The 14,653-nt window shown below is 35.5% G+C and overlaps 1 protein-coding gene across 8 annotated transcripts in view; it reads left to right on the forward strand.

The window, feature by feature from the left end:
• Positions 1-14,653, forward strand: part of HGF (hepatocyte growth factor) — a 64,386-nt gene that overhangs the window by 10,487 nt on the left and 39,246 nt on the right. For 5 of the 8 annotated variants that reach the window (XR_004779042.2, XM_035549300.2, XM_035549301.2 and 2 more), the window contains 4 exons: positions 2,382-2,547; positions 7,320-7,432; positions 7,964-8,078; positions 12,796-12,938. Coding sequence is in view for 7 of the 8 variants with exons in the window: in XM_035549300.2 (XP_035405193.1) it covers positions 2,382-2,547; positions 7,320-7,432; positions 7,964-8,078; positions 12,796-12,938 (537 nt within the window). In the remaining variant the exon portion in view is untranslated. The remainder of the gene's footprint in view (positions 1-2,381; positions 2,548-7,319; positions 7,433-7,963; positions 8,079-12,795; positions 12,939-14,653) is intronic. The other 3 variants (XM_035549302.2, XM_035549303.2, XM_035549307.2) reach the window with 1 other exon arrangement.

A 14,653-nucleotide genomic window follows, 5' to 3' on the forward strand; every position in this document is an offset into this window, starting at 1 on the left:
CAGAGCAGAATTTCTTGATATATGTATATATATATTTTTGGATGATATTCTCGCATGCTTGCTGGTGAGTTTAAGAAGTTGTTATCATAGGGAATTAAAATAATGACACATTGGTAGATGGCAAATGTTAGCATCACGAACTAAAAGAAAATACTTTGATATTTCTGTACAGATTCTTACCTTCATTTAATATAAAAATGTTGGCTAAGAAAACATAGAAATAATGACATCTTCTAAGATAATAGATTGAGACATTTACAACAAAATCTTAATGGAAGATTTATTTTTCTGTGTTTGTCTTAAAGAGCAGATGCAACCCTTATTGCAGCACTTTGGCTCTTTCACCCAAGAACAACAACAACAAAAAGCAGCTTCAGTGTAAAGACAATAGTTTCCAGTAGCAATGCTAATCCTTATAGCCAGAGTCTCAGCATAACACTTCCATAAACATGAGTCATTTTGGGTACATATGCATTGTGCAAATGCAAGGCTGAAAATACTTATAATAACTTATATGGGTCCCAGACACAGCACCAAAGTTATTATTTGATCTTTTCAGCAAAAGCTTCTTTCTATAAAAATAATAGGGATTCCTGTAACAATACTAGGGATTTAGAGGGAAATTAATAATTTCTTTATATTTTCTGAAAATACTTGTAGTTGGAATTAAAATTATGAGCTATTAGGTACAGGGGAATACCATTGCTCACAGTTCATCAGTTTTAAAAGAAGAGTAGAATGTGGTGAAGATTTTTTATAGGTTTATTGCAGCAGAGAGATTCTATTCCTTTGATCTTCTATTTCCCTCTTCCTCTCTCAGTCATGTCCCCCCACCCTTCACCTTTAATAACTGAAGCTTGATGAAATCTACTTTAAATGTCTTTGGTCTATTTTTAGGTGTCTTAGGGATAACTCACCACTGAGAGGTGTGATTTGGCTAAATCCAGTGAAAATGTGAGCTCCCTTAACCATCAGGATGGAAGTTCTGCCAAAGGAACAGCCCTCTTTAGCTTCATAATGTGTGCAGTTGTCAGTAACTCATTTGGATTCACAGAGAGCTCAGCTATTGCACTTTTACAACTTGTGGAGTTATTCTGAACTTCTGTACAGAGTGTACCAAACAAAAATTGCTGACCTATGTGCACTTTGCACCTGCATAAGAAATGACCCATTCAGGAGAATGGCGCACTAGGGTGAGGATTCATATATTTGCAAGCTCTGGCAAAATTTAATAAATTAGTCCTGAGCATTCATGTTCTGTTACTGTGGCTGATCCTTTGAAGAAAAAAAATGAAAGGACAGCTGAAAACAGTTATATGGAAATATGTTATGAAAAGTACTATTACCTAGTTTGTAAATGAAGGAGTGATTTGTTCACCTAACTTTTACTGCATTAGCCATCTAATCCAAAAAGATCATATAGGATCCTTGAGTGAAATAAGATAAGTAGATCCAAAGGGCAATTTATCCTTCCTGTGTTACTCATGTGTCTTAGAATAGTGAGAATCACTCTCCAGAGGTACTCATCTGCCTTCACTGATGATGGAGGAGCCTACAATGGCAGACTGGTTTCTATGGGAAAAGCAAACAAACACATGCATACAAATTGGAAAAATCGTGGGTTTTTCTTGCAAAAATCAAAGACTTTTCCTCTGGCACTTCAGCCAGACTTCTCTAGCCAATCTTGCCTGCTCCATTTTATACCTCTTCCCCTGGGTCTTTCAACAGAGACATGGAAAACAGATCTTTGTGTAGAAATCTTTGTAACAGTGCAAACTATTTCCATGTTATGGCTTCTGCCTCCCCTCCTCTTCTTTTCTGTAGGCTCACAACACTCATTCATTCACTTCTAAACTGAACACAACATTCTCACTGAGCCTTCACTAGGATGGGAAAAGATGGGAAAAATACGGGAAAAGTGAATATTTTGTTACTTTCAGGCTCCAAATCTGCTCTCAATTTGTGTTAAAATGTTCGCTGTTTTAAGAACAGTTTATCACATTCAAACTATAATTCTCTATAACATTTTTATTCCTCCCTTTCTAATTTTAACTCCAGTCTGTCCATTAAAAGTAGACATTTGTTTAACTTTATCACTTCAGTTTTTATTGGACATGTTTATAAGATATCAGTTTTTGTGATGTATAGCAAGCATATTTTCAGGTTCTGAAAAAAATATTCACAGGGTGAAAAACTTTCCTCTTACCCTTTTATAGTATTATGTAATTCTTTACATAAGTTTGGTAATTCTTTACAAGAAGTGTGGTACCAACGTTCCTATAATTCTTTAATAAATTATATTCATTTCTAATGCAATCTGTCATCTCAGTACTGTTCTTAACTTTTTTTTTTTTTTTCCTTCTTCTTTGCTTTTTTCTTAGATGGTAAAGGAAAAAGGAGAAATCCTCTTCATGACTACAAAAAAACAGGAGAGTTGATGCTCATCAAAGTAAACAAAACACTGGAAGTTAAAACCAAGCTGTTAAATACCACTGAGCAGTGTGCCAAGAGATGCAGCAGGAACAAAGGTCTTTCATTCACTTGCAAGTAAGTTATGTATCTCTATTATTATCACATTTTTCCTAATAGATTCTTATCTAATACTCTTTGGACAAAGGTTTCTCTGTAATTGTCATCAGCTGTAGCTTGTACTGAGGACAATCTAAAGACTGCACTGTTTTGATTTCTTTGGCATTGTTCTACCTGTCCAGAGAATATGTCATTTCTGAAGCTTTATCTGAGTTGTTCTGTCTTTTTAGCTTGTCCAATCTGTAGTCTTTTCCATAATATAGCTGAGAAATATACTCATTTTAAGATGTCGATGATTTGTGCTGCACTGTAGTGTTCAGTGAACATTTCTGGGATTTTTATCTCACTTATAAAATGGTTATTGTCACACATCACAGCTGCAGTATTTCAGCACCACTTCAGACCATATTCTATCTTCATTTTTTGCACATTACTCCCACTAAAGTCAATGGGAACTTCACACATGGAACACAGATACATACACTGCTGAAGTTCACTGGCAAGTACTATGAATTTGATACAATGGATTCAAACCTTCTCAGCTGTACAACCATTACAAGTATATGATAGCTATTCTACAGCATCTGCTGTCTCTTACAAACACATCATGCAGCTGATTGCTTGTCTGCCTAGTAGATATTCTCTACTATTTTTTGGAACAAATCACTGTTATTTTTCCTGTTTATTAGACTTGAATTGTTCCCTGGCCTCTCCTAGTCTAGACCATTAGCAATAAATGAACACAGGAGAATCTTGGAGAGAATGAATGGCTTCTGTACTAGTAAGCATTGGGCTAAATGTCAGCCTGATCTTGAAATATTAAAAAAAAAAAAAAAAAAAGACAAATAGAAGTCAGATCAAATGTGATAAAAGCTCTTCCTTGGCAGAAAAGGTCCTCCATTGAAATTTAATCTTTTTTTAAGCCTTTAATTCCAAATTAAAGGAGATCTGGAGATGTAGTTTTTATTATTTTGTACTTTGACTATTTACATATGCAAACAATAAGCGGAGTTTACATATTTTCCAGGCACTGATATTTTTCACATGGTACAAGCAACTCCTTTTCCTATTGGCAGAGCTTCCACTGACATCATTACCAAGTGGATCAGGTTGTACTCCATGGAATAAGAAATCCTTCAGTTTTGGTGTTCAGTGGCAAGGAGTAGTATAAAATTAGGTTTTACAGTATAAAAAAATACTAAATAATGCCAAGAAAACAATTCCAATATCTGCTCAGGAAGATTGTTTCAAGGATCTTCTAATTGTAGCTACTCTGGCTGATACATGTAATGTTCTGAAAATAATAAGTATGTTAATATATTCATTGATTCTACTTTACATGAATAATATTCTAGAACCTCTCTGTATTTTCATTACTGTTTCATTTATGAAAGGTTTTTTTTTTTTTTTTCTGTTGGGACAGTCAGTTCCTGTCACTGTATGACAGATTCATTAAGGGGCAAACTCTCTCTGCTGTAATCAGTCAATAAAAGAATATAAAGGAGCAATGATGGACTTTGAGAACACAGCTTGGAAGAATTCTGCTCACAGATAGCATCACTGCAATCAGTCATATATGGCTATTTTACACTGAAAATGAAAAAAATAATTACAAATCTGACTGCTCATGCTCTGAATTTCCCATTTTTTCCTATAATTGTTTAACCAGAAAGGCTAGCAGCATAGGTGTAGGTGATTAGGTCTTGCCTGTGCTATCTCTGTGCAGCAAGAGAGGTTCTCTGTATCTGGAAACATTCTTGTGGTTTCATTTGGTCCCAGATGAGTCCTTTTATACTGTGCATAGTTCTTTGATACTACTGTAAACACATATTTGATGTGTTCCCTTTTAAAGGAAGCAGTAATTGCTAATGTTTCCCTTTTATTCTTAGGATCACCAATCTTTAACTTCATGCCAGCGTACGGTTAGTACAGGATAAAATGTGTTGCTAACTGAAATTAAAACCAATTAGTTTACTGGCTGCTGTGTGATCATACAAAACCTAGAAGAGAAGTGGCATAAAATGACATTTTATATACATGAAACATAAGACTTGGATTTTCCTTTGTTTATTGACATTTTTGTGACTTGATTCTAATGGTAGTACTGATCCAAGAAGTAGTTCTCTATCACTTGGGTAACAACACTAATGTTAATCTTTATTTTCTAGATGCAAACTCAGTTTGTTTAAGAATTATGATAGGATAAAATAGAAATACTTCATAACATAATTATGACAATAGTACTTGAAGCAGTACCCCATGAGTCTCTTCCCTGTGAGGTACCCAACCAAGATGAGGGTTTAACGTTGCTCTGGTTCTTTTCCACCAGAAAGCGGTAAATTAATGGAGTCCAGGCATTACAGACTTATAAAAGGATCAGCCATTCCTAGATTGCTGGGTAAAGGAAAAAAAAAAAAAAAAGCTTTTGATTTATTTATTTTTGATAACCTGTTGAAGTTATAATATACCACTTCTCAAAGATGACCTTTCTTCCTTTCTCTTGCTGTCATGTTTGCATAGATCTTGATCATCTTTAATAGAGTTGCAAGAGCCTTATACAGACTCATTTTTCCTACATAACACTATTGCTAAAATCCAACCCTCCCAACAAAGTATCCCTTAGATTCACTTACTTTTTTTTTTTTTTTACTTCATAATTATCTGTTCAACATTTTCTGCATTCCTTATCAGCTTTTTTTACCTACTGCTGAGCTGTTCTTATTCCTTTGTTTCACTACTAGTTGCAGTCCATTACCCCTGCTGTTTTCCTTAAGTTATCCTTGCAGCTTTTCCCACATTTTTTTAAGGATGAGAAAAACACAATATAGCTACTATTATACTGACTGTGCAGATGACTGTTGCATACATGTCACTTCCTTACCTACAAAGCTGTACCTGTCTTATCCTTTGTTATCTTCTTACTTTCTGTTGTGTCTTCTAGTTTCATATTTAGACAGCAAGGGGCTCTAGTGTAGACCACGGGATTCCAGAGTCTGGTCAGAAACTCTACTAACTATCACAGTACAAATAGCAACAACAAAAATTGTTGTGATCGGCAGTATCAGTAGAAGAAAGACCAAGAATTTGCTTAAATATGTTGACTTTGGAAGTGTAAAAACCCTCTCAATTTGGGTCCAAGAAAAGATTTGTAGAAACTTTTATGTACAAAAATGACTGAAGCCAAGCTGGAAAGAAACCAAAAGGCAACTGAAAGGCAAAAACTGAAAGAATTGTTTGTAAACAGTGCATTCTGCATTCCCACTTTAGGAGGGAGGAGGGGAAGGGAGAATGTAATTGGAAAGGCTTGAAAGGTCAAGGATATTTTTGTGAAGATGGAGTTGGAAGCACTTGGATACGCTCATATTTGAGAACTAGCCAGAAGAGAACAGAAGGCTGAACAAAGGCAGAAGGATGAAGGTTAGCAGGTTGGAAACATTTGGAGTCAACAGAGTAGAGAGCAGTTGGATGAAAAATCTGTTTGGTGATGGAAAAGATAATGAAGAGGATGTTTGAAAGAGGGAAGAGTGGGGAGGTTGGATAAGATCTTGTAATATTTTTAACTGAAGCCAGCAAGATCTCACACAGAAAAACTTGTGTGGCAAGAGGGGAATTAAATGGAAAGCGAGAGCTGTGAGTTGGGGGTGCAGTACATAGCCAAAGATGAAGTGTAAGAAATCTGTGTGGCTTTTGCATACTATTAGGTGGTGTTAAAATGGCTTGTCAGGTCAGGACAAAATAGCTGAGATTTGAGATGACCAATGGCTGCCAGTTAGAAACACAGATTGTGTTGTGGGCTAAAGAAAATAGAGTCATGTGAGTGATTTATTATTTTTTTCTATTGAAAAATTAAGGCAAAAAAATCTTTGTTTAATTTTTGCTTATTCTTTTGTTGTTGTTGTTGTTGTTGTAGTCGTTTGTTTGTTAATTGGAATAATTGTTATCCCGATCCAGACAGTTAAGTGTTTTTAAAACCCTTAAACATATTTTACCTACACTTAAAGAAATTCCTTTGAAAATGATGTTGGGAGGAAAAGCTCTTTATATTTCATTGAAAATATTGACAGAAAGTTCTCTTACTTTTCTGATTTCTGTTTGTTTTTCTTGCTTTCTTTACCCCACCCCCCCAATTTCACTCAATTCAACACTATTCCTGAAATATTTTTGAAGTACTCTACTCTTTAAAGCAGTTAAAAATAAGAGAGAGAAAAAAGAAAAAAAGAAAACTAACGCAAAGCAAGGATAAGCAGTAGGTACACTATCACAATTTAGATTATTCATAAAAATAAAAAATACAACCTTGTTTTCAAATAGCTCTGTTGTTTTAGGCAAGAAACAGAACTCCTTGTGCCTCATTTTTTCTCAAGCCATCAGAGTGGATAAACTATTAACTGTTAACTATTTCACAAGCATATTGTAAGTACAACAGAGAAGATGTTATAGAATATATATATGTATTTGTTTTTTTCCTGCAGAAAGCAACATAACTGGGGACACAAATGCTGTCTCGGTCACATTTATCTCACTTTTAAAATAAAGACCTTTAATGACAAGGGAACTCTTAGATTAGTGTGAACAACCAAGCTAGTATTTAATGTAGTGGCCACATCAAATTAATTTCTTTGTTTCTTTGTTCTTGTCATCACAGCTGTGGGTTTAAATAGTAATTGGGGCTGTTTCTCTGACTTTCCCAGTAAAAATAAATCTGATGTCATTGCATGCTCCTTGGCAAGCCATGTGTCATTATTATAAACCACACAGAGATTTTTTTCTCATCAAGATTTTCTTTGCAGGGCCTTTGCTTATGACAGAGTTACAAAACGGTGCCATTGGTTATCCTTCAACAGCTTGACAAATGGTGTGAGAAAGAAGCAAGACCATGCGTTTGATCTGTTTGAAAAGAAGGGTAACTGATTTATTTACTGATTTTGTTTTTCCAGCTATGGAAAGGAACAAAAGCAGAGGTCAGTCAGTGACTTTTTGGCTGTAGAGGCATTCTGGGTATAATACGGTTTCACACATTCTGAAAGCTGCAACTTACATCTTTATTTACAAATATTGTCCCTGTGTTGCAGAACTTAAAATCTCAGTTGTGTGTCTTACTGTTATTGACTTAACTGTTGCTTTTTTTTAGCCGTCTTAATAAGTGGAGGTGTTAAGTCCTGAGTCAAGTACTTTTGGTCAGTCAGACACTTTGATAATATTTTTTATAGCTTTCTTTGTCAGTCAGTTAGTGATCACTCATTTGAAAAAAAAAAATAGAAAAGAGAAAAAGAAAAATACATGTGGACAATGAAAGTTTTTTGAATAATGATGTTTTAAAGAATATGAAAAATATATTATTTTTAATGTGAAAACTGACAGTGAGATTTATTTTTAAATACATTGAGAAACTGTTTAACCAAACTCCTAATTTTCTTCCCTTTTCTTTCAATAGACTATGTCAGGAATTGTATAATTGGAAAAGGAGCAGATTACAAAGGGACGATATCTGTCACCAAAAGTGGTATTCAGTGTCAGGCCTGGAACTCAATGATTCCCCATGAGCACAGGTAAGAGTTCAGGAGCAGAGACAGTGGGAATAATGCTCAGACAGCTTCTACAAAGCACAGTTTTACTTATTAGTAGACAAGGAATTTATGAGAACATTGATCTTAAACAACAAAATCTCCTAGGTGTACTCTTGCCTTTTCCCAAGAGATGTCATTCTCTAGGTCTCAGAAAATCCTTACCTTCTCAGTCTTTCTACAAAGAGTTCTCTCCCAGGACTAGCCTGTGTGTCTGGATCCTTTCTTCCCCTGTGTTGGATTTCTTTTTTAGCTCTTTATACCCTTTTGATCTCAGCTCCTGGCAGTAGCAAAACAGCTGCATTACTTCAGCCTGGAGTCTGGAAGTTTATCACTGTTTTCTAATGGGCTCCTAGGAAATGGGTCATTTAAAAAATACAGTATGGGAAACAAAAGCTATTGGGAATATTAGCCCACCTATTTGATCAGTATACAATTATTGTTACTATATTTTGTATAGATCTTATTCATTCTGTATTATTTGTAGTATTTGTTAAACTCTATAAAGCATTTAGATCAGGCAATAAATACACTGAAATTATTGATTGAATGATTTAAATCCTTTCCTTCAGATCATACAAGCACAACCACTAAAAACTGATGCAGCAGATATGGGACAACTTTTGAGTTTAAGACCTGATATAGTGGGAACTGAGGACATATCTACACCCTGAGAACAGCCTGATTTCAGCTACACTAGCTAAGGAAAAGAGAAGAAAATGAAAAACTGAAGCCAGGAAGAGTAATGATAAAAGTAGATTCAACCATAGCAAAAGTTGCTGGAAACTAGGAAAAAATAAAAAATAATAAAAAAAAAGAGGTACTTTCCCACTCTTTGGCCATTTCTTTTTGACCCTTTTCATATTGGCTTCAGACGGTTAGATTATAAACTCTTAAGATCCAAAAAAGACATGTCCTCTCACCCAATAATTTCCCATTCACGTTGCTGACTTTTGGTCTGTTCTCTCAGCATCAGCACTTTGTTTAGGAAGAGCCAAACTGGAGACTGCTAGTGAGACTGGGCTGTGCACTGCTCAGTCCTGTCCTGACCAAATCTATCCAGAGTTCAAGATGAGAGCTTGGAACAACATTAAAAGGTGAAGAATACTTGGGTTCTCTCCTGTTATGATGTGTTGCAGAGCTGAGCCTCAGGCTTGGACTTGATTGGACTTGACTGCTTACAATATAGTGTGTCTGATTTTCAGTGTTGGACTAGACCCATGCTTAATTGTGATCATATGATAAATGCCATCACCTCACATGGCAATGACCTCTTGACACTCAATACCTTGAGGTATACAATCTTCATCTTTTAAAAATGAAATAATTCTCAGTAATCACATCAGGAATGAGCATTAATTTCATATAATACACACATGACTGTATAATAAAAGAAGGAAAAGTGTATGGAGGGTATATGTTATGTATCACTAAACTGAAATTTCATTTCAATCTGTAGCAAACACAGCTCTATCTGCTGAGCGACAGCCACTCTTGTATGATGAATTTTATGAGAATGACTTTTCTCCTGTCTTGTGCAATAAGTTTAATTTTTGAAAGGTCACTGGATAAATGAGGTGGCTGAATGCTAATTTTGTTTTTCAACATCAGAAAATATGATTTCATCATCAGAGACATGAGGGAGATGGGAAGAAGCAGACAGTAGTGGTGTGTTTGGAACTTATTAGTATGAAAGGCTTAGATTTTTAGGTCAGTTTTTCTCAACATCTGATTATCACCAAGTGCAATTTAGAAAATAAATCCCCCTTTTTTTTTCATGTTCAAAGGAGAGATGTACTTTATTGATTTTTTCTTGATCTTTCCAGAAAAAATTAAAATAACTTCAGACTTTAAACTTGTATTTGGATTTAACTAATGATATATTTAATTAATTTGTATTCCCGTAGAACCTGGAGACTCCCAACTGAAATCAGGATTACATTATTTTAGTTTCTACCCTAGAAAACCTTACAAAACTCTCCTTACAAAACTCTCTCTATATATTTTTGTTTCTTAAGAATTTATTACCTAAGTGGCTCAAAATAATATAAAAAAGGTCAAAGAGAGATGGTCTAAGAGTAGACCAATACTTCACAGGCTTTTTGTTAGCTTCCAGCAACTTTAGCTGTTGTTGAGTCTGCTTTTACCATTACTCTTACTGGCTTCAGTTTCTGTCTCTCTTCTCTTTTTCCTTAGCTAATGTAGTTGAACTAAATCAGTACACAGATTTAGGAGTGGCCTCTATTGTATAATTTTGGGTGAGTCTTTACTCTGTCTCATCATTTCCTCCCTCAAGAATGTTGCTTCAATACCTGTTGAATCCATTTGTGTATCTGACCCATCTTGAGTTTTTAATGTTATCCATTTTTTATTTTTATTTTTTTTAATGTTGTGATAGTATATCTGACATAATTTGAGATGTTTTTTCTCCTGTATTTTCTGAGCAGAAAGATTTTCCAGCAGGAAAATTAAATAACTTTTTCTAACCTGCACTGACACACCACATTAAAGCATATACAGATTGAAATGCCCCATCAGAAAAGTTTGTCCAGGACTGTCTTTAGTTAAATTTTTTTTTGAGAGATTTATTTTACAAGACTACAGAAGAGAAACAGAAGCAACAATTTCATGAGCAGCAGTGATGACACAGAAATTATTCTCTTCAAGCACCAAAAATAAGAAAGGCACTTTTAAGTAGTGTTTCCACGTTGCCTTGACTAGAACCACAATGTGATTAACAGAGGTATTTTCCACTTCAGTTAATTCAAAGATTTCATTAACTGGAATAAAACATGATTAAAATGTCACATTGGAATTGCTGGAATTTTCTTTTTCTCTCCATTTATTTATTTATTTATTCATTCATAACATGGAATTTGCCAAGGACAGCAGGGACTATATATTTCTCTTTTGCTTTTGTATATAAAATACATCAGCATCATAAAGACTGTCCCCAGTGCTTAGTTTGGATTCCTGAGCTGCAAGTTTCTACATTCCTCTAAAGAAAGTTAGATAAAATTTTATACCATTTCTTTTCACTAAAATAGAGACACTTTTTATTCCCTTGTTGATTACAGATAAAAAAGATTATTTTATTTTTTTTTTAAAGTACAAAAAATGCAGAATAAGTTATTGGGATAAAAAGTGTACTTTACTTGTGATATTCTACCAGAATCTAAGCATATTGAAGAAAAAAATGCAAAAAATCTTAGAAGTCACAAAAATGAAACTAATTTATTAAATTGAATTACAGGTTTTGTGTGATCCCCAAGGTGTTTTGCACAATTTTTCAATTAACCAAGAAAAAAATGAAATTTTCATAGGATTGAACATAATCCTGAATTATAATTTACCTGATGTTGGAGTAACATTGCAAGGAAACTGCCAGTGAAAAAACACTGGGTTTGTCTGTAAAGTACAACTTGTGTGGTGATAAACTCTTAGGTCAGGCTCCTTACTACAGGGTTAGCTGTTTCCCCACCTAAATTGTGGGGAAAAACAATTATTATTACTTTTACTTATTAATATATATACATGCCTATGTATATATATATGTCTGGGTGAATGTGTGAGTGTCTCTAGAGGTAAGCACATCACTTTCCAGGCAGATAAGAAGACAAAACCTTGGCCCTAGAGAGTTTATATTTGATGGACTGGGCATTGAAATGGAAGTTTCATACTGAAAATGTGTGTTAGGGCAAAAATATAATATCAATACACATTTCTATTCAATCCCTAAATACAAATAAAGTGCTTAACATTGCCTTGAAAACCTCTGATGTAAAGGAAAAATGCCAAGGGATATTGCTATTTAATAGGCCTTGCACCAAAAAGCAGAAAATATAGTGAAAGGGTAAGCAAAGTTTTAGTCATCAAAGTTTTAGTCAGAGAGGTTCCTGTTAAATGACTTACTTTGTACAAAAGCACTGACAAGTAGATCTCTATGTAGCAGACCGTATGGTGACAACAGTTGGGCTTTCTGGCAGAACATGAAGCAAGACAGCTAAGGCAGTACCTGGGATAATTTCTGATGCTTAAATTCAAAGCAGTCGTGGCCTCAGGTAGTGAAGACCTCTTGGTGTGGTGTGTCATAACACTCAACCTTGTTCACACTAATTTCCTGGTACTCAGGTCTAGCTGTTGCCTGACCAGGCATGGGAAGAGACCTCTCTGTTTGTAAGCTATGTGGAGCAGGTGCACACCATCCCGGCTGGGCTGAGCCTGCTATATGCACACAAGGTGTGTATGAACAGCAGGTCTGATGGGCCAATGGACCCAATGAATTTTACACCTATGCCCATAATAAATTCCACCTGCCTTTTCCAGGGGTATTCTACTGCTCTGTGAGTAGTTACAAAATGGTGAAGAAGAGAGAAGCAAGGGTTGGCAGGGAGTGTGCTGCTGCCACCAGCTCTGTAGCAGATAGCTGTCTCTGGGTGCTTGAAGGATGGGAGTAAAACTTGCTAGAGTAGGCTACAGGCCAGACAAATTATCACAGACTTGGGCCATTGATTGAGTAATCCTGACTGAAGATGTGTATTTGTGTATGGACATATATTTTTGTGTGTGCAGGCAGAGTGGAGGGAGGGTGGAGGGAGAAGGAAGCTGAAATGTGATTGTTTCTAGCTGTTTATAAAAATAGTATGATTAACACTGAAGTTTGCATGCTCTTATACTGTAATGATTGTCATTTTAAAACTAGCTTTTTGCCTTCGAGCTATCGGGGTAAAGACCTGCGGGAAAACTACTGCCGAAACCCCCGAGGGGAAGAGGGAGGGCCGTGGTGTTTCACCATCAGCCCAGAGACACGCCACGAAGTCTGTGACATCCCCCTCTGCTCAGAAGGTAATGTGGCAGTGCTCATGTGAAAAGTTGTGTTTTCTTGTATAGAGAGCAGGTACACAGAACTTCTGTTATCTTCAGTAACACTCACCTATGGACTTTGCAGCAAGGAAAGGTGATTTCTTATCAAGAATGAATGCTGTAGCAAGAAATGCAGTTGTTAGAGAAAAAAGGTCTTTCTACATTCTGGTAATCTGGAAAACTTGAACAAGCTTTCAGGCTCAGCAGCTCTTGGTCAGGTCATGGAGAAGCTGAAACATTGAAGTAGTGCTGGGTGCACAAATGTGTCCCTTATTTCATTACCTAGTTTACAGTAAATCCTTTAACAATTTCAGCACAACTGGATGATAAAATTGTCTAGTTGCATTCCATGATTAAATCAGCTTTCCTTCTTTTTGATGAAAATATATGGGTAGTGAATTACAGGACAAATGTTCAAAGTAAACACACATTTTGTTTACCAAATGAAAAATGCTGTAAACAAGTAAAACTTTTTAGAAAGGCAATCCCTTTACACTTTCAAGTCACAGAATCTGAAAACAAATTGATGCGTACCATCACATTTGTTGACTTTCATGTTTTGTTAACTTCCAAACCAAACTCCATATCTTGCTAGTCAGCCAATTCAGTTCCAGTCAATCAACCCATTTAAATTCTCAAGATAGGATGCCTTCAATTTTCCAGCTAATATGTTATGTTCAATAGCTATGCAAGGGAAAGGAGGAAGGAAGAGAATGATTTACAAGGAGCTTGAAAATCTATTAAAAGATAACATTTAAAGATCAGTTTAAGGCAGCTTCAAATGGGATAAGACCTGGAGCTCACCGCAGGATCAAGACTTTGGTAACTTTTGACTGAAGAGTGAGATTTGTAGTTGCATAAATTAATATTTATTAAGTGCTCCTTAATTACTACTACTCTAATTAGGGGGCACTTGAGAAATGTGACTGTAGTTAATTATGGTGATTTTATGCTATATTTTAAGACTTCTCATTCTATATTATGTAGCATATTTTGTTCAGCTGCAATTTCAAATCCCTGTAGTGGCTTTTGCTCACTCTCCTGCCACCCCCCACTTTCTTAAACCAAGACTGAAAATGTATCATCAATTAAGCTGCCAAAAAGAATTAGTATCAAAAAGAAACAGCATCATATGTAACTAAAAATGCTAAGAATTTAAAGAGACAGTACATCCTGAAATTTCTGATTCAGACATTATTCTGCACTTAACCTGGCGTTATTATACAGCTCTGTATGACTTAGAGTGATTTAGAATTATAAATGATAGTTATTTAGAAAATATCACCTCTAAATAATAATCCTTCCCCAGGTGTGTGTCTCTCCCTGTAACTGTAGCATTTTCAACTGGGTGTGCAGGACATTAGAGAGCAGAACAACTCAACGAAATCTCTGTAATAGGAAAAATTAGAAAGCAGCTAGGAACATGAGCCTCTAACAGCTCACACCTACCTGCTTCCAAACCATAAGAGTCCCATAAAGAGGTACCAGACTTAGGCATCTGGATTAGATCTAAGGGAGAGATGCAATTCCAAGGGACATTTCCCATACCAAGGATCCCTGACTTAAAAGATAACAGGTTTTATGTCTTTCTAGGCTGCTTTCAATTTATAACAGCAGGGATATGATTTGTGTGTGTGTGTGTGTTAAAATTCACCAGCATAAAAAATAACTAGTATGCTATTTGTTTGTTTGTTTCT

The sequence above is a fragment of the Cygnus atratus genome, chromosome 1 (genome assembly GCF_013377495.2).
Source record: "Cygnus atratus isolate AKBS03 ecotype Queensland, Australia chromosome 1, CAtr_DNAZoo_HiC_assembly, whole genome shotgun sequence".
Classification (NCBI taxonomy): Eukaryota; Metazoa; Chordata; class Aves; order Anseriformes; family Anatidae; genus Cygnus; species Cygnus atratus.